This window comes from Centruroides sculpturatus, unplaced genomic scaffold (assembly GCF_000671375.1).
Source record: "Centruroides sculpturatus isolate CEXI.00-Female unplaced genomic scaffold, Cexi_2.0 scaffold1007, whole genome shotgun sequence".
Taxonomy (NCBI): domain Eukaryota; kingdom Metazoa; phylum Arthropoda; class Arachnida; order Scorpiones; family Buthidae; genus Centruroides; species Centruroides sculpturatus.
In genome coordinates, this window is record NW_019385177.1 from 123942 (window position 1) to 143372 (window position 19431).

Sequence of the window (19431 nt, forward strand, 5' to 3'; positions counted from 1 at the left end):
AAAATTTATTTATAAATTACCTTGTTCTTGTGTAATAAAGTCAAATAAGGAATTTTTCCTCCACATATGTCCTTTATGGTGTGCACAAAATCTTCCATTTTTCTGCAAAGAATAAGATTAAATTAAAAAAAATATATATAGTCGACCCCCCTATAACACTGTTGATAATTCCGTTTTATATGAATTCCATGTTGTACGAGTCACTTAGATTTTACAAATACCTGTGCCGTTCACAGCCCGGCACACGTATTTGTAAAATCTAAGTGACTCGTACAACATGGAATTCATATAAAACGGAATTATCAATAGTGTTATAGGGGGGTCGACTGTAATTTCTTTTGTAATTGCTTTTAGATATAACATGTGTTTGAGTTCATTTTATAAAATTATTTTTGTAGTATAACAGGTGTTAATCCAATGGATAAATCTCTCCTGTCTAACGATGTAGGAGGTTAATTCCGCCTTACGTCATTAACAAACATGCCCATATATAGTAAAATAAACCGGTTCTCTTTATATATGACCTTTATACGTATCTGTTAGGTCGATCTGTGATGTAATATCTATACCTGGATATTAAATATGCTTAGGAAACTATAAAAAAAAATATTGTTTCGTCAGATATTTCGCTACGTAAGCTGTGTTACAACCCTTAAAGAACCTCCTCAGAAAGTTCATTTTCCCTATTTTAATCGAAGATTTGGGATGATTAACACAAACTTTGAAGGTTATACAGCGTTTTTATACTTTAAGACTCAACAGGTTTAGTTAATTTTTATAAATTAAGGCCTCCTTTTTAGGTATTACAGAGCCCACGCCACCCACACTGTGTTGGTGTGGCATGTCTTTCGTGTATTTTATATTAAATTGTTTTGCACCTGTACTTAAAAAATAAATAAAAAACATGAAAATATATCGAAAACTTTCTTAAAAATTTATAAATATTTTTAAAAAAATCACTTGTAAAACTCTCATAATAGATTTTTCTAACAAATGTTTTTGGATTGACCTAATTTTTGGAATGACCTTATTTCGAAACTTTTTAAGATTGTTTTTTTTTGTATCGAAATCATAGAATTTTCACGATTATTTTGTACAGAATGGGAAGGAAATCGCACAGAATAAAGTTTTGTGATATTTGTTTGAAGACAGGACACATTTTCAATGAGCGAAAACCATTTATAATCGCATTACGTGATGTACAATACACGAGACTTCAGACTTTTTTCAAGGTTAAAATAACCGAAATAATTCTGAAAAAAACGTAAATTAATCTTCAAATATAACCAAATTAAAAGTTAATTTTTATGTTAATTAAAGTTTTACTTTATAAAAGCAGCTCAATGAAACAGATTTTGGCTTTTGTTCAACATAATCTCTATCATTCCAAGTATGGATTTCTTGGGTGGGGGTATCACGTCATTCTCAATCGACCAATGATGATAGAGAGTACATGCGAGGGAAGATGTACAGTATAAAATCTGCTCAACATCCGTGTACAGTTTAGACGAGTGATTCGTGCAGTTGCATTAAAGACTCAGCACGAACGACTCTTCACCATTTACAGCCAATTTTTTTTATAATTTAATTTTACAACTTTCTCGCAACACATTCTAAAAAAATGGTAAGTATATTTTTACTTAATTTTCTAGTTTAAAATTTAATTTGAATGTAAGGAATAATGCGATTTACTTAAATGAATATAGGGAGTGATTTGCTCCCACTTCCTCCTAGACTGAGCCGGATTTACACGTAAGCTAAACAAGTTACAACTTAGTGACTTAATCTAAAAAGATACGAGTTAGGGCCTCATTCTACGAGGGCCTCACGTTTATAACTTATTAAACTAGTTACTAGCGTGTACAGGCTTTTTGCGTATAGTATATGTTATAACTTAGAGAACCAATCCGTGCCCTTCGTATGGATATAAATGGAATATAGTGAATAATTTATGTATAATCTTATTATTTATATTGTTTAATTAGTTTTACTTTCAGTAGAGATTTGTCGTATTTAATTATTTATAGTATAATTATATTATCGCTGTGTTAGTCGTGGTCTGCCACGTTTGCAGAGAGCAACGTTCTTTACAACTTGGATAAATTCCAGAATCACGGCTTGTTATTCGTAAAAAAAATCAATTATAGTTACTTTTCTGACCTAGATAAATCTTTTCGTTTTATTTAAATTAAATCTGCACGCATTCATTATTTTATTTTATTTTTTTTCGATTTTAATATTCGTAAAAATCGTCACGAAACTTTTATACTTCACCCGGAAATGTCGAGTTAACTTTACTGAATGGAGTCTTAATCCTTTCTTCGATCGATAAACTTGCTAATTTATTATATAAAGTTTTAATTACTATTATTATTTTTTCTATATTTTAGCGTGAGTGTATCAGTGTACACATCGGCCAAGCTGGTGTACAGATCGGTAATGCCTGTTGGGAACTGTACTGTGTCGAACATGGCATTCAACCAGACGGACAAATGCCAAGTGACAAGGCTATGGGAGTTGCAGACGACTCTTTTAATACATTTTTCAGCGAAACTGGAGCGGGAAAACACGTGCCACGTGCAGTTTTCGTCGACTTAGAACCAACTGTAGTGGGTGAGTAACACTTCACTTTGTAGCAGACACTCGAGAGTCTGCTATAAAAAAGTTTCCTATAGGGATATTAACGATTCTAATTAATATTTTCGACTTTCAGATGAAGTCCGTAATGGTAGCTATCGACAACTTTACCATCCTGAGCAGCTCATCACAGGTAAAGAAGATGCTGCTAATAACTATGCCAGAGGACATTATACCATTGGGAAAGAGATAGTCGATCTTGTTTTGGATCGTGTACGCAAACTTGCCGATCAATGCACTGGTTTACAAGGTTTCCTCATCTTTCACAGTTTCGGAGGAGGAACCGGTTCCGGTTTCACCTCTCTTTTAATGGAGAGACTTTCTGTCGATTATGGCAAGAAATCAAAACTCGAATTTTCTATTTATCCTGCACCACAGGTGAGTTTCGAATATTATCATGACAATATTATTCAATTTTTACTTATTAGTCACCTGGGTAGCAGTATGGAATCGAGTCACGCTTCCATGAGGAGGGTCCGGATTCGTGGAGCGCTTGTAGTCTAGATTAACTCTATCCTTCTACCTCCCAAGTGACTTTTTTAATGAGTGTTAACGAAAACAAAGAGTAACACTATCGATTTTTCCAGGTTTCCACAGCTGTAGTAGAGCCTTACAACTCCATCCTCACCACTCATACCACTCTAGAACATTCCGACTGTGCTTTTATGGTCGATAATGAAGCCATTTATGATATCTGCAGACGTAATTTAGATATCGAACGTCCTAGTTACGCCAATTTGAATCGTTTGATCAGCCAGATCGTTTCCTCAATCACAGCATCTCTTCGCTTCGATGGTGCACTCAATGTCGATTTGACTGAATTCCAAACTAACTTGGTGCCTTATCCCAGGTAATTAGTAAAAAATTAAGCGAATAAAACCCAATTTAATACCTTGCTAACATCCATTTTCAATGTTACAGAATTCATTTCCCTCTGGTGACGTATGCACCTGTCATATCCGCCGAGAAGGCCTATCACGAACAATTAACAGTGGCAGAAATTACCAATGCCTGCTTCGAACCAGCCAATCAGATGGTGAAATGCGACCCACGTCACGGAAAATACATGGCTTGCTGCATGTTGTACCGAGGCGATGTCGTGCCTAAAGACGTCAACGCAGCCATAGCCGCCATCAAGACCAAGAGAACTATCCAGTTTGTAGACTGGTGTCCAACCGGTTTTAAGGTATTTTTACCTTACTTTATGACTATNCCCCCACCAGTGGGCGAGTGGTCTCCGTTGCCGCTCATCGTAGTGGTGACCAGACCCTAAAGACTGGGAGGTTCGTCGTGGGTTCGCGCCACGGTCGGACAGGCTGGCTGCTTGGAGTTTTCCGGGTTTTCTCCTTGCCTATAACGACTGAATAGGAGGCCAGTTCCCCATAAAAGTCCTCCCGGAAGGCATTTATTTCCCGCGCGTACGTATGGCTGTGCGATACAGCCGGCTAATCGGTCGCCTAGCGATCATACACAAACACAAGTCTACTCGGAGAAAGAGCCGACAATGAGCTATAATCTCCATATAAACACCATCGAAGAAGAAGAAAGAAATACGCTGGGCATGCAAAAAGATCCTCTTAGTGTCCACAGGGTGGAGAGCCACTGTAATCTTTTATGAATTTAATAACAATAAAATTCTGTTATTTAGATATTGTGTAATTGATTTTAGGCAGACTTTAAAAAAGGAGAACGTCCCGACTCTAGATGTCACCGAACAGATGACAGTGTTCAATAGTCTAAAGAGTATTCGGTCGAAACTGGACTTTTGGCCACTCTACCCACAATACAACTCTGTAGCACAATTGGATTGCCAGATTGCCAGAGCGTTCGTCGGATATTTGTGCCATTCAGTTGAACTTCCAACTAAACGGGGATGTGACAATCAATGCGTTTCGTATATCTAATGAAGCGGTTTTTATCTGCTGCATAATACATTACCATCTTCATTTCCCTAGACACATAAGCGCAGTGCCGTAATTAGCCACTCCTGTGCACTGTGCAAGAATATTCATTTAGGCCCCTTAATTAATTAGGTTTGGGAAAATAATAAAACAAATACATGAATTTTGGGCCCTGTGCAGGTGCACCTGTTGCACCTGCTTAGATACGGCACTTCATGAGCAGGTCTGGGTTTTTCGGAGCCTAGGGCTTATTGAAGTCCAGTTTAGTCCCATTTTTTGTTAGATTAAGAATCTTTAAATTGGGGTTTAAAATTCATTTATAAGGCAGGCTTGCCTTTATTATTAGTCTCTTTATAATATTAGAATTCGAGACAGTAGATTTAAAATTGCAACTTGGTGACCTGACCAATTATTATTAACTATTTTTTACTATACGATAAGTGCTCATTGTTAATGATGAATTATCATAATAAATTTTTAATACTTTAATTTTTGTGGGTCCTTGACACTTGGGACCCCAGGGCTTAAGCCCTATTAGTACTTGTATAATTTAGATCCGCCCCTGCCTGGACCCACCAGAGCCGAGTCGTTAAACCATTAAATACTGGTAGTTGGCCCAGGATTCGAGTCGTGAAATTTTACTGTTTTTCTTCACGTGTCCTATACAGAGATCAGTTTCCCATAGAAAGTCCTTTGGGTCTGTCCGTAAATGACGTTCCCACTGGAAGGGAGTTAAGGATTATGACAAGGGTTGGAAGGGTTGAGCTTAAATAAACGTCCATTTTATTTCATTATAAATTTTATACACATTTTATTATTCATAAAGTGATAAAAGTTTCGAGGGGGTTGAGTTTTGTTGGATGTCCGAAGAGTGGAGGGGATTACGGAAACTTTAAATGGGAGAGTATGCATTTAAAAAAAAAAAAAAAAATGCGGACATAATTTATGGACAACAGTGGTGTGCGGTGATATTTGATGATAGGGAAGCTGTGCCGGCCCTGGATAGAATCATTGGAAGCGTTATACGATATTTTGGTTGAGTAGCATCCACGAGAGGTTGCTGCCATGTAAAGCGCATAATCTGGCTCAGGGCCGGATTAATCCACTTTGAGCCCCCAGACATTTTCTTCTTACCGGGACCCTCCAACATAACACAATTTCTTTAGATTCTAGAATTCACAATAACCATATAAAAAGCAATATATTTTTGTTTATTATATACAGTTGCCAACAGAAAAGTAAACTATCTTATTTACAAATAAATCATCCAACATCTGATGCTGAGAAAAACGTTTATTTAAAGAAACATTAACGTTTTTCTCAGCATCAGATGTTGGATGATTTATTATTTAAGGAGCTGAGTAGATATTTGCTTATTTACAAATCTTTCCAAATTGACAGTTTGACCGGGCCCTAGACATTTGTCTATGCGATGATCCGGCCGTGATATGGCTACCATTCGAACATTTTTGCAGTAAAAGCTATCCCGTATTCGACAATACAGCGCTTCCATTAGAAATACAGTATGCATATACAAATTTATATCCGAGTATACAATAGCAATCTTATCGTTGTCTTTCACATGTATAGAAATTTGTAATAAGATACATAATGCTGTTATAATAAAATATTAATTTTAAGTAATTCAAAGTACGTTAAAATTTGAAAATAATCGCACAATACGTATTTATATTTTAGAAAACAGAAGGAAAGCGGCGCTTCCACAGCTTCCATGGACGGCACGCCACTGACATTACCTTTCCTCTTCTTCCTACGCCTTCTATGAAATATTTTAAATCTAACGAAATAAAATTCGGTTATTCTTATTAAACACTGCAAACACGAGAAAACCGAAAATATTCTGAAAATAATACATCGGAAGTGATCTCGTTATCGAATTCTGTTTTGTCATGAACATTACGATAGGGTGCGACTATGCAGGCGCGAATCTAGTAGCGAGCGATATAGTTTTCGCAAAGGAAAACCATGCATAAGAGAGAAATCTCGCTGGCGAAAGGAATTTCTGGCTCTCGCAAATATCTGAATATTGATATTTATCGCGTCTTGCCTATGTGCTTTTTTTTAAACTCCTTCCGCCCTGTGGGCACTAAGAGGGTGTCTTTTTTAGCAAGCCCATTATGGGTTCGGCCAGGCCCACAATGGAGCGTCCGGGTGGTGAGCCCAACATATCCAGTGGGATCACCCCGAAAAATTCATGGGATTTATCGACCCATCCCGATTCGAACTCGGGTCCCCCAGAGCGGTTGGCTGCCATCTTTACCGCTCGGCCATCCGCCCGTTAACGTATGCGTTCATTATGAAATAATCCTAATAAGTTTTTCTTTGCTATTAGTACGAGTCGTAGTCGAACCATTTTAGTTTTCATTTCCATACAGTGTAATAATTCGCATTTCTCTGTGACGAATTCAACGCCAATATGTGACGCCATTTTCTCCCGTTCGCTGGCGTCGGTGTAATTGCACTGTACTTAACGAGAGCGAGAAACGACATCACCTCTTCTCGCTCGCTCGCATCTGCATACTCGAACAAATAGTGATGAAATATTGTCGTACCTTACGAGATGTTCGTAAATCCGATTCCAGATTCGAATCTGCTCCGTAACTCACAAAGGAAATTTTGCTAATTATAAAATTCGAGCGGATAATTAAATTAAATATCCTTAATTTAAATGAGTTAATATACTTAATTAACCTATTCAATAATAAATAATCTCTCAAATGATTTCTTCGAATTTGTTTAATTAAATTAAATAAGTTTCTTGCATTTAGAATAATAACTGATACCAACAAATACTTTATAGTATGAAACAAGTTACAAGTTCTAAACTATCAAATTTCTATTAATTATTACTGAACTTTATTGGCAGAGAACACTGTTCAAAATTTAACAACTTGGAACTTACTACTTGGAGGTAGTTGCTTGTAAAGTTCTGCCCCCGACCGACCTCATTAAACTATTTTGTAGTGCTGGATGTCGAGAGAATCAAAGATTGTTGTGACAATGTCTCCGATCTTCTCGATAACACCTCTGAACAAGATATGATCCTGACTCCCCCGCTGGAATTGGAAACAATTATGCTGTGCTAGTACTTCAATTGAATAACCATCGATGGTCAATGTATACGAACATCAATATTCCATTCAAATAAATGGTTTTGAATAGGCATAAGTATGTTGATTACAAATGTTGACATTTCTGTTTTCCCTCCTCAGTATGTCAAGGTTATTACACAAATCATCTCGTTGATATGGTGTTGCTTCTAAGAACAAATTCAGCTATGAGCAGTATAAGTAGATTAATCACACCAAAAGAATGTGATCAATAAATCACAGCATGTGAGTGACCCAAACAACTGCTCTACTCTGACCAAACAGGAAGGAGTGAGTAGTGTAGAGGTTGGTAGTTCTGGACTAGTACTACTATACAAGTTCTCTGAATGATTGAATAATTTCTGTAAGAGTTCAGTGACTGAATAAATGAATGACAATTTAGTTATGGTGTGAATGGAAATTTTAAATCTGCAAGGAATGTTTTTCAAAGTGAATAAAATGAAAATCATACTAAAATGATTAATTTGGTACATTTCAGTTTGATTTATGTTTAATGTAACAGATAAAATTTGTAAAAAAATTTATATTAAATTTAAATTAAAAATTTGTTGTTTAGAATCACTTGGTATTATCAAATAAGTCGGCAATGTAATTGTAAATTAGTTGATTAAGAATATCAGAATCAATGCTGAATCTACCAGAATTTTGTCTAGAACATAAAATGACTCAAAAAATATTTGGCAAATTCTGTAATTTATAAAATTTTAATAATTTACACAGTTTTTCCAACTCTGCCCTGTGGGCATGAAGATAGTCATTTTTTCCAAGACCTGTTGTGGATTTATAAATCTACAATGGGAGTAGCTGGACGATGGGGAACAAGACCACATACTTCCCTCAAAAAAGTTCTCCATCTCTCTAGATTCGATTCCAGGTTCTTTAACCATCTTGGGTGAATGACCACCTTATTTACATGTTTTTATCATATACAGTACAATCAACAGCAGCTCCAGACTATAAAAATAGGTGGACACAAACTACAAAACAAGGTATCTTACATTATGGAAAAAGCTTCAAACTTCATGATGTCTGATCAGCATTTCCATAAGGTGGCATTGCTTGCACTCGGGGCTAACTTGGTCTTGAAAATAAGGAATGTGGTTTTGTTCAAAATACTATACAACAAACAAATTACTATATAAAAATAGTTACATGGAACAATGGGCAAATATTGTTCATTAGTTTTTTATATTTGCAAAATAGATTAGAAGTCATGAATTTTCTGTTTTTTGTTGATCATAGAATTTGGGGCCCCCTTGGAGATTAGGAAAATGGCACATACCCCAATGTACAGGTGCATCAGGTAATCAACTTTGGACTTTATGAAAACTTCCAGATTCAACATTCTCCAGAACAGTGCATTGTTTTTTAAAATTAATAACTTATGATGTAAAAATAAATATTTATTTTTATTATATTCTCTGTAGAACTATTATTAATTCACAGTGCTTTGTGTGAGGGAACAAATCAACAGGTACAGCCAAAATTGGAGTAAAAGGATGTGTTACCTTTTCAAATCTTTTAGTTCGTTTACAAAACCTGAAAAATATATTCATCAATTAGGGCATTAGTTCATTCAGAAGCTAATGTTGCAGTCCTCAATAAAATACTCAACTGTAAAATATTCTCTGCAGCTTTTCCTTCAGGTTTGCATGATACATAAATTATTTTCTGTAGATGTTTACAGTCTCTCAAAGTTTTTATGACACTATTTTCTTAAATATTAAATTATTATTATTATTATTATTATTATTATTATTGAATGATTCACTGGTTATATATTATAATTTTATAAGAAAATATTTCAATACTCACTTAAACCTCCTCTGGAAGGATTGAGAACAACAATTAAATCTTCTGCATATAATTCAGATAATAAAGAAGGGAGAAAAGCTTCAGCATTTTCCATAAAGAATGTTGAATTTTTTATTTCTGAAATAAAAAATCTGAATAAATTAATTCAATAAAAGTGCTAATATCATTCATATAATAAAAATGTTATAAAATTTTAATACCATTTAGTTCAGCATTAGCTACAGCATCTTCTATAGCCTGAGAACTCGATTCAATACCAATTGTACGTCTAACATTATTTGCAATAAATAAACTAATAGCACCTAACAATGTATAAAAATATAGTTATCAAGTGAAAATAATATTTTGTAAATATAGTTTAAAAATATAATATAAAGCTTTATATTANAGCTCACGTATTTGTAAAATCTAAGTGACTCGTACAACATGGAATTCATATAAAACGGAATTATCAATAGTGTTATAGGGGGGGTCGGCTGGTATATATAAAACATGACCATCTAATCTAAATATAATCAATTATATTTATAGAAATGACTTATATAATATTTTAAAAATAAATAAAGAAAACAAGTAATATATTTATATATGTACTGTACGTTAGGTAAAGGGTTCTATATCGTTCAATGTATCCGACTAAATTTGACAGGAATATTCTTCGACACTCTAGGAAAAATACTGTAGGGATGATTGGGGTGGAGACTCAAAACCATCCCTAAAGCCCTCTTAACTTAAGCACGAGCAATTTTTTTTTTTTTTTTGTATTTTACAGTTTGATTATTATTCATTATTCAATACTGTAAATACCCGAGTCAATAAGACCATTATTTTTATCACCCTCTACCAATCAACTTCACCAATTCTCACCCTCTCACACGCAGCTAGTTTCTAATTAAATAAATAATTATAACCAAACCGTAATACATTCTTTCCTCCTTAATAACGCCATTAAATCTCGATATTTCGATATAATAAACATTTATTAAATTCGTTTCCGATAGAAGAATGAAGATTTTCTGTTAAGACGTTTTCTCTGGCAGTAAAGCATTGACGAGAAGGAAGAGATTGTGACGTAAAAAAAATAAGACATAAAGACAATGCAAGGACTCATAACGGTTAAGAGGAATGCACTTTTATTGCCGTTCATTCAATTCAGCGCATTTACTTTCCCTAGGTTGAATTGGACGTTGTCAAAACGTTAATCTTAATCAAAATTGGCGCAATGTGGTGAAAGGACGTCGTGACTCATCGTTCTAGTAGAAAAATTCGTTTCTCGTTACACAATAAAATCACTGGAGAGACAAAAAAACTTGGTTAATTTGACGTTAGATCGAGGAAACGTTAATGCGGACTGCATAGGTCTCGATGAGAACGGCACCCGAAACCATCAAAAAGGTCGTAAAGACCAACCGAAATTATGTGGGATACGGTTTCGTACCTTCTTTATTTTTGCATTAGATGATTGCAGGTTGTAGTCTTCCTTTGCCATCGGCTTAATTAATGAGTAATTAATAACATCGAGCTGTACTTTTCCTCCCAAATCGGTGCCAGTTACTTAATTGTACATAATAAGACTTGGATTGATGGTAGCTAATCATCTTTTGATGGTTTACTTAGTAGCGAAGACAAGACCGCCATTAAAGTCATTTCCTAACGGGCTAATGTTGTCCCCCTCCCCCGATCAGGCGCATTGGTTAAAGTTTCAACAGAATTATCGTAAAGAATGGAAAAATATTAGGAACGAATAAATTATAATTTTTAAATTTACTCCAGATGGTTAAGCGCGCGTACAACGTGGAAGAAAAGAATGCAATAGACTAATTTTATGAATCTGTGAGCCTTAGGATTTATAACACGGGCGCAAACAACCCATTCGGACCTCCAATATGTTAAGTGGTACAGGGTACCCAAACTCGAAGGATTTCTAACGGGCCCCAAACGTGATGGATTTAAAAGTCCTTCGAATTTAGGGCCCTGCACCCACTCTAAGGGGCCAAACGGATTGCGGCCCCCGAGAATTGGCGCCCGTGATTTAGAATGAAGTAAAATCGTGGAAATGTGTGTAAATATTTTCACACACAACCTATTTTTGTGTATAAAATTCCGAAGAATGCGAAGAAAAAGAGTTGTCGCAGTAATTTGTTTTTATTATTTTCTGAATAATTGCCGTTTTGAATAAAGTTTTTGAACGAAACGAACGTTCTACGGCATTGTTATTTTGTAACATTGTGTAGGCTACGTTTTTCTATGTATTGTGATGTAATTTATGTACGTGTTTGTAAACACCTTATTGTGTTTTCTACAATTGAAAAGCGGCTTAACGTAGAATGCTTCTTTTGTTGTCAGAAAAAAAATCGTTATTTTCGCCATTAAATTAAAGATTATTATTATTTTAAAATCAAAGAAATTTCATTTTTAATTAATGAATCAAAGACGTAGACGTGTGTATATTTTTAAAAATTATTATTACGTTAAAAAAAAGAAAAAGAAATTTGATTTCTCAGTTTAGAGAGCGGCGATACAATTTGGCTCGTGTTTCGGGCATAAGAGGCCCCCAAAAATTCACTTTTTATGTCAAAAATACGCTAAAGAACGATATAAATTAAGGTTTCTTTTGATAAGATGTGAATAAAACCTTGTTTTTACTTGTTTTATTGTGATATTTTTATAGCTTTCGAAGAGAAATAAGACACGATTTGTGATTAGTTCAGCCCACTCATCCCAAAAAATTAAACATTTTTTCTTCCTAAAAAAAATAAAATAAGAATACATTCAATTAACTAATGTACGTAAAAAATTAAATAATTAAAAAAGTAATTATAAATTATGATACGGTTAAACCTCCGTACAGCGGCCACCGATAGACACATAAAAAAATGGCCGCCGTTCGGAGGTTAACAAGTAAAGTGTTTTTCTGTACGCCATTTTCGAAGACAACAACGAAAAAAATAATCATAAATTACAGGCAAAATGGCGCAGATTTTAAAGGAAATTGATTCGAAAGAATGTGAATTAATTTACAAGATTAATTGAAGAAACTAGAATTATATAACCCTGTATTAGTTATATACAGAGGGATACAGTGTAGCTACAGTAAATATGTTTCTTCAGTACAGTTTTAAGTGGAGGACGTGTGGAGGAGACCAACAAGATCAATTTTCTCAAATTAACTCCATTCTTTCGTTTATGAGATGATATCGGGATTTTGAAACTGTCAATAGTTTCGTATGGATAATATATAAAATGCATAACCGGAATATAAACTTTTTTCACTGTTTTCAAACGGTTTATGTCATTGCCTACTTCATTCAACTGTATTAAACCCCTTTACCAGGTAACCGGCCTAAATTATTACTGAAGTAAAATAAGATACATATTAAACTATGTCTACCGTGCTGCCATCTAGTGGCGGAAAGAATTATTAATTTAATGTAGAAAACTACTTTACGAAAATCATCGGAGCGGACGGACATTTATTTCTTCCTCTTTTTTTCCACTCATTCTTTCTGTAAACTTTGCCAAAGTCGAAGGAAAAAACGACAAAACTATAATAACTCGGCAGATCGTCTTTTCGTTTTCTGCATGGCTCAAGCCGTTTCTTCTCCCCTCCCTCGTATCTCCTTCGACCTAACTAATTAGGACCATTACGTTTCCGGATTTAAAGAAATAATTATCCTTCGTATCCGTACAAAAATTACCCATGGATAAACTAAAATCCTTTGTAACGTTCCTTATATTCCTTGAAGGATTCTAAAAACGTCAATTACTCTATAGAAAATGACTTTATGGCTTTAAATTCGCTTTAAAATCGTATTTTATATATTTTCCTATTCGTATATTTTCATCCCAACTCGATTCTTAAACTAAATTGTCTCCATTTTACAGATTTTCATTAGAAATAAACATAATTCCTAAAGCGGTGTACACTTGTACGGATCCATTAACTTATCCGATTTAAAAATTAATTAATACAACAATTTTTCCATCTAAAATTTGATTTAAATAAAGAATTTTCTTCGATTTCCCATTTTAAATATTTAATTTATGTATGTTTTTCTTTCGAGAAATATACGAAACGTATCGATTTCGGGTTCGATTTCCATCTGTAAATATCTCGAGAATTAATAGAAAATGGGCAATTATTTTCGTGGAAATTATTAATTTTTCAGCAAATATAAAGTCAATAAATGCTCGAACGGTGGAAAGAATTACATTAAAAAAAAAATTCTTATCGATCTTCGAAGAAAGTATATTGGCCTGACAATTAACTAGAGGTAAAGATAAATAAGGTTTTGGTAAATAGCATACTTTCGAGAGGGAACAAAGAAAAAATATATATATATTCAAAACTGGTAGGAATAGCGCATAAAATAGGAAGAGAGAAGGGGGGAAATGGTATAAACGAGGTTGGCGAGAGAAGAAGCACGCACTCGGATAGTATAGCTAATTCGTGGATTGTCTCGTTCGATCCAAAAGAGAGAGGATCTGCAAAATGTCTGGGAGGTATGGAAAGGTCGTGACACCAGGTCCGGAATCTGGCAGGCAGTAAATCAGGACATCCCGCCACGTATGACATCGGACACAAAGGCAGAGTAAGTTATTGGGATAGAAAAGGGCGAGAAACAGACGGAGAGGCCTATTATGGCTACCAACGAGCAAAACACGAATGCGGTGGCCACAAACTATCGCTTAATGTCGCTCGAGCGTTATAATAATGAGCTGCTTGTATATCCGCTGCACTGCCGAGTTCACAGATCAACAGACATCATACTTTCCCGATAAACACCGCCTTTATCTCACCGTCTACCTTTCACCTACTTAACTACGGAAGAAGAAGAGATGTAGATACGTATAAATCTGCACCCTCTAAAACTCGGATATGTAAAAGAAGAAGAGGAATTAATCTACAACAGAGAAATCGCTGTTGCTGTATAAAAGAGTAAGCTAAACATGTCACATGGGTGTCGTCATCTCGATTTCTTTAGGTGTAAAAGCTTTCATATAAACAGGAGTAGGTGTGGGAGGTTAGTGATTTGCAACACCGGCTGAAAGGTGCCATACAAGTCTCGAATGGGATTCGATAAAATAATAGAAAATCGCCTACGTTACCGTTTTTTCGGGATCACACCTGGGTTTAACTCATTTCTAATCTACACCCCTTTAAACATGTGGTTCACCTTGAATAAGAGGGTGGATGATCTACATATGGATTAAGCTGGGAGGGACGACCGAACGTTCGGAGAGCTGACAAAATAAGAAGAAAGATGCGGATACGTGCGAGATGAAGGGTCAAAGAAGAATCACTCTTGGCTTTGTTTGTAACTCGGTAGTGGTGACAATCTGTTTTGAAAATGGCAGCGGGATGAACGGTGGCCTATAAGTCACGATAGTTTTGAAGCCTTCAGGCCTTTAGCTACAATCTTAGCATTGTTAGGTTTCAAAGGTCACCGTAAAATGTGCTAGCTGATTAAGACACAGCGATAAAAACGAAATTTACGATAAAACTCGAGTGATAATTTGGTGGCCACAACGAGGATATATTGCCACCCCTGCCGAGTCAAAGATTAAAGATGGCGGTGGAGAAAACCTGATCTACACCTGTTACGTCCACTTTTTCTCTATTTCCGTCGATTAATTGGGCTTTCAATTCTTTCTTTTTTTTCGTAAAGTCTCTATACTTCGGCCTGTCAAAAGCCTTCCATTCAAATTGTAGATGAGAGAGCCAACACAGCTTCGACAATCCAAACTTCGAACCGAATTAAAAGACCTTCCACGTTTTCATTTTGTCTTTCATAAAATCAACAAAATATAGGTAAAAAGAGAGTAATACATTAAAATTTTTCAGGGGGTTGCAAGTTGTAAGATCGATTCGTTGATCGATCTTATAACTTGCAACGTGAGTACTTGCAACTCGCAACCCGATTTAACATTTTTTTTACACATTTAAATATTTATTCCCAAATTGAATAAATAAATTTTGACCGGTTTGATCAAATCTTCCATTGTATCTTCTACTAGAAATCGTAAATTTTGGCCAAGTTGACACTCGGTTTATTTTGCTAGCCAGATGAATTTCGGGAACCCTTTTGTGTTTCCGACGTCTTTACACCATAGAAGAAAAGCAACTAGCGCTCCTTCCAAACAATGGTCTGCATTGATTCCATATAAATGCGTGGTATCATTTAAAATTATGGTTTATAAGCTAGAAAATAGTTTAATTCGAAACTTCCATCGCAGCGATTTGCATAAAAACCGTTCAAATAATTGTTCTTTACTATCGAATAAAAAGTACAGTCAACCTCCAAACGACGTCCAGTTTTCTTATGTTCCCGTTGGTGGCCGTTGTTCGGAGGTTTGACCGTATTTTATGCCAAATAAATCTTATTATATTAGACAATCTGTGTTAGAGTTTATTAAAAAAAAACGGAGCCGTAATTCATTCATAGCGTATATCATGAAATAACGATCAAATCCTAACCGGTAATTTGGTATATCTTCATAAGTATCCTCAATTTAATGAGCAATTACTTCCCTTTGACGAACAATTGCTTCGAAAAAAAATACAAAATGAATTCGATCGGAAACTAATCATAAAATAGGTTAATTTTACTAATATGGGCCTAAGAATGTAATAAAAAAATCAATTTTAAAGTGGAATTTCTAACCATTTTCTTAAATATATTTGCTTCCAGAAAAAAACCCTCCTTGTAAAATTAATATAAGAAATTATATTTTCTCTATTTAAATAGGGACGTTTAACTGTGTGTAATTTAAGGAAGGAAAGTGTTCTCAAAAAAGTACAGTACACTACGAAGAGAGAGAGGGAGTGAAGGTATTGTCTACTTGGATTGAATTTGTTCTTACAAGTCGTGTGAATGAACGTTTTAAAATCATTTCTTCGACGTCGGGGGGTCCGCGAACTATCGTACTACACGTAATTAAAAGGCAGAGGGGTTTGCCAAAAGTACGTCATTGTACACGAGACAAGAAGGGAGGGGGTCGAAAGATTGTACACGGAATTAATACACGGCCCGAGACAGATTATAAATTCGATAAGACACTTATAACATCTTTAATAAATCGTGATCTATTTACGATATACAATAAGTACAGTATTTAAATGTCGGAGTTTATTTTATCCCGTTGTGCCAAGTTCATCACACATCCTTAAAGAGAGGGAGAGAAAAATAACACAACCTCTTCACAACCTTCATAAATTTCCCCCTTATTTTACGCAATAAATTTATTTTTAAATATTTGCTACGGTTCCACTTTCCTTTCGATGATTTATTTATATTGTTTGGTGTAGTTCTTTCTCATAAATTCAACTTTGAATATAGAGCGTGTTTGTTTATTGAATATAGAACATTACTTCTTCTACTTAAGTCCTCTGATCAGACGTTTCGGGCGCTTTTTACTTTCTTACTAATTCTAGAACAAGTTAATGATTATATTTTAAAAAAATGGGAATGAAAGAACCTCCGCAAAGCTGCGAAGTGGTGTTCTCTTATAAGACACCGAAAGAACTGAAGGGAATTCGGTAATTATAAATACAATTCGCGTGATGTAACCTGGAAAAAAGTATAAATTTCATGAAAAATCTGCATTGAAATGCTCTTTTTCGGTGATTTAAATCGACTCGATGCTTCTGTTATTTGGAAATTTAATGAGGTATAAAGGAATAATCGTATGTCTTATTAAATATTATGGATTGAAGAAGACGAAGTTTAAGATATTTGCCGAAATATAATGCTAGAGACCCAGATTTAAAGACTTAATTCACAGTAGAAAGGTATGGATTTGTTATAAGTGATGCTGTTTACTGTTTTAAAGTGGAAAAAGTGATATTATTTGTGTGGTGTGACGAAAAGAGACTTTATGGTAGAGTTTTGGCTTAAAGCGAGCGGTGCAGCAGAAGCTACCTGGAAGATTTGAGGAGAACGGGAAGAAGATCGCCGATGACCAGAGAGGGTGTGAATGTTGGGATAGAGCCCGGCGAAGGCGGGGTCCGGCTAACGAAGGTCAGTCGGTATCAATCATCCCGACCCGGTAATTTAGGCACGGCCGTCCAGAGAAATGTCGGGGCATCGCGTCAACAAGCGATCAGGGCGCTTTAATGTGGACGAGCAGACGAGCGGCGCAGCTGCAACCGGGTCGCCCGGACGGATGGTGATGATAGTGATTTGTGCGCGAACAAGCACGGCGCTGCCTGGAAAATAAGGAAGTTTTGCGCTATGTGTAGCTTGAATAATAACGGTCGTGCCGTCCATCCCCTCCTCCGCGTGGAGACATTAGAGCGCACACTCGCTTGGCATTGACAAATCGGCATTGTTTTAAACGACGGACACGTAACGACCGACGTGCCCCCTCCCCGCTCCCTTTGTCAATCAGTCTGGCTGACAGTTCGACTTTTACATAAACCCATTCTGCCGTATCCGCTCGTGCATAAAGTTGCTGACTATAAGTGTCACGGAGGTGACACAATTGTACCATCTGTCGCCAATGATGACCATTTTTTCGGCCGTCTTCCCCCTCTTCGTCGTTTGCTGGCGAGAAGAATCTTTTTTCTTCGACTTGACGTGTTTTGAAGGTGAAGGCTGGATGTCGTCGGAGAAAATAACTCAATTCTGCAGCAGTAGCTCGGAATCCGTAAATTATTCCCCCGTTTCCGGTGATCGATGCTGTAACTTTGACATCCAGTCAATAAATGGACGAGATGTGCCGAAGATTGCCTCCTCCGAAACTGCCCGAGAGCTTCTTCTCCCCGTGTTTCTACTTCTATTAATTATCTTCGTGACACCGACACGCGGCTTCTAGTCATTTGCATAATTTTTTACCTTGTCACCCAAATCGAATCTAACCCCGTCTTCGATCTGGGCGGATCTTTAAATTAGCTTCCACCTGCTCTAGCCACTTGCCATTGATGACCATTTGTCACTAATAAGCCTCACTCCGTCATCGTTAAACGCCATCAAACTTGATTTATATGCCCTCTTCCACTCTTCCTACGAAAATCTGTAAACATTCCACTACTACAACTACTCGAAAATTACGTGCGTAACGTCCGATAACACTAGCAAAATGGCGCCAGTTCTTCCCGAAAACTACCCATAAAGCAGGATTAGGAATAAGGCACGTATCAAATTTCTTACGTACAATCATCAAATTAATTTTCCAATTCACTTAAACTAACAGATTTCCTAAAACTAGCGACCAATCTTTCTTGCAAACGAGCATTTCTTTCTTTCTTTCTTCCTCCTCTTGATTGAAATGACCCGTTACGTGCAGCAATAAGCATCAATTTGTATTAACAAATACGTCTAATAGGAAGCCACCGATTCGTCGGAGAACTCGTTTTAAATAAATTATATATGATTAAATCTCGTCACAATTTATACACCTTATACAACACAAGAACGTTAAAAAGAAAAATATAACATAATGGCCAGTTTTTACCGAAGGATTCGGCGTTACGTAAAAATATTAAAATAATTACAAGGTTGTACTAATCCCTGGCTTTGGTCCGGAAGAAAAACAGAAAGGGGGGGGGGAAGTTTTTCCTTTAATTTTGTTGTCCCAACATCTAATGGGAAAAGTAAAGGACGACGACGTTTGGTCGTTTACCATCTCGTCATTTCCGCTCGCGTTCCATTTGGCGAAGAAAGTAGAGAGGTGACGACGTTTTAATGACTGGCTAGGTGCTGCCTGCCATTATTATGTCAATGAAGTTGATGGTTTGCGAGTAATTGTTGTTTGTCTTTGAATACGCGCGGTTTTTATCTGTCAGCACTCGTCCGATAATAGCTTTACCAATGCTAAACGCCTTCCGACTAATCATCATCCGTCTCTATCTATTAAGACATCAACCCACTCCCTATGGGCGAGTGATGCTCTTCTTACTTTATTTACCGTTCTCCACGTGCTTTAGCAGGTTTTTTTTTTTGCAT

General features: G+C 36.0%; 2 protein-coding genes across 3 annotated transcripts in view; one reads left to right on the forward strand and one right to left on the reverse strand.

Moving 5' to 3' along the window:
* Positions 1 to 1474: 1474 nt before the first annotated feature.
* Positions 1475 to 4541, forward strand: LOC111635780 (tubulin alpha-1C chain-like). The gene is made up of 6 exons (XM_023380850.1): positions 1475 to 1624; positions 2391 to 2613; positions 2714 to 3015; positions 3225 to 3487; positions 3559 to 3870; positions 4307 to 4541. The coding sequence occupies exons 1-6, from the start codon at positions 1622 to 1624 to the stop codon at positions 4539 to 4541; spliced, it is 1338 nt and encodes a 445-aa protein (XP_023236618.1). The 5' UTR covers positions 1475 to 1621.
* A 3804-nt stretch (positions 4542 to 8345) lies between these two features.
* LOC111635778 (tRNA (uracil(54)-C(5))-methyltransferase homolog-B-like) overlaps positions 8346 to 19431 on the reverse strand; it is a 34571-nt gene continuing 23485 nt past the window's right edge. For both annotated transcript variants that reach the window (XM_023380847.1, XM_023380848.1), the window contains 4 exons: positions 9685 to 9786; positions 9485 to 9601; positions 9285 to 9384; positions 8346 to 9208 (listed from right to left, as the gene is read on the reverse strand). In XM_023380847.1, the coding sequence (XP_023236615.1) occupies positions 9082 to 9208; positions 9285 to 9384; positions 9485 to 9601; positions 9685 to 9786 (446 nt within the window). In that variant the 3' untranslated portion in view covers positions 8346 to 9081. The remainder of the gene's footprint in view (positions 9209 to 9284; positions 9385 to 9484; positions 9602 to 9684; positions 9787 to 19431) is intronic.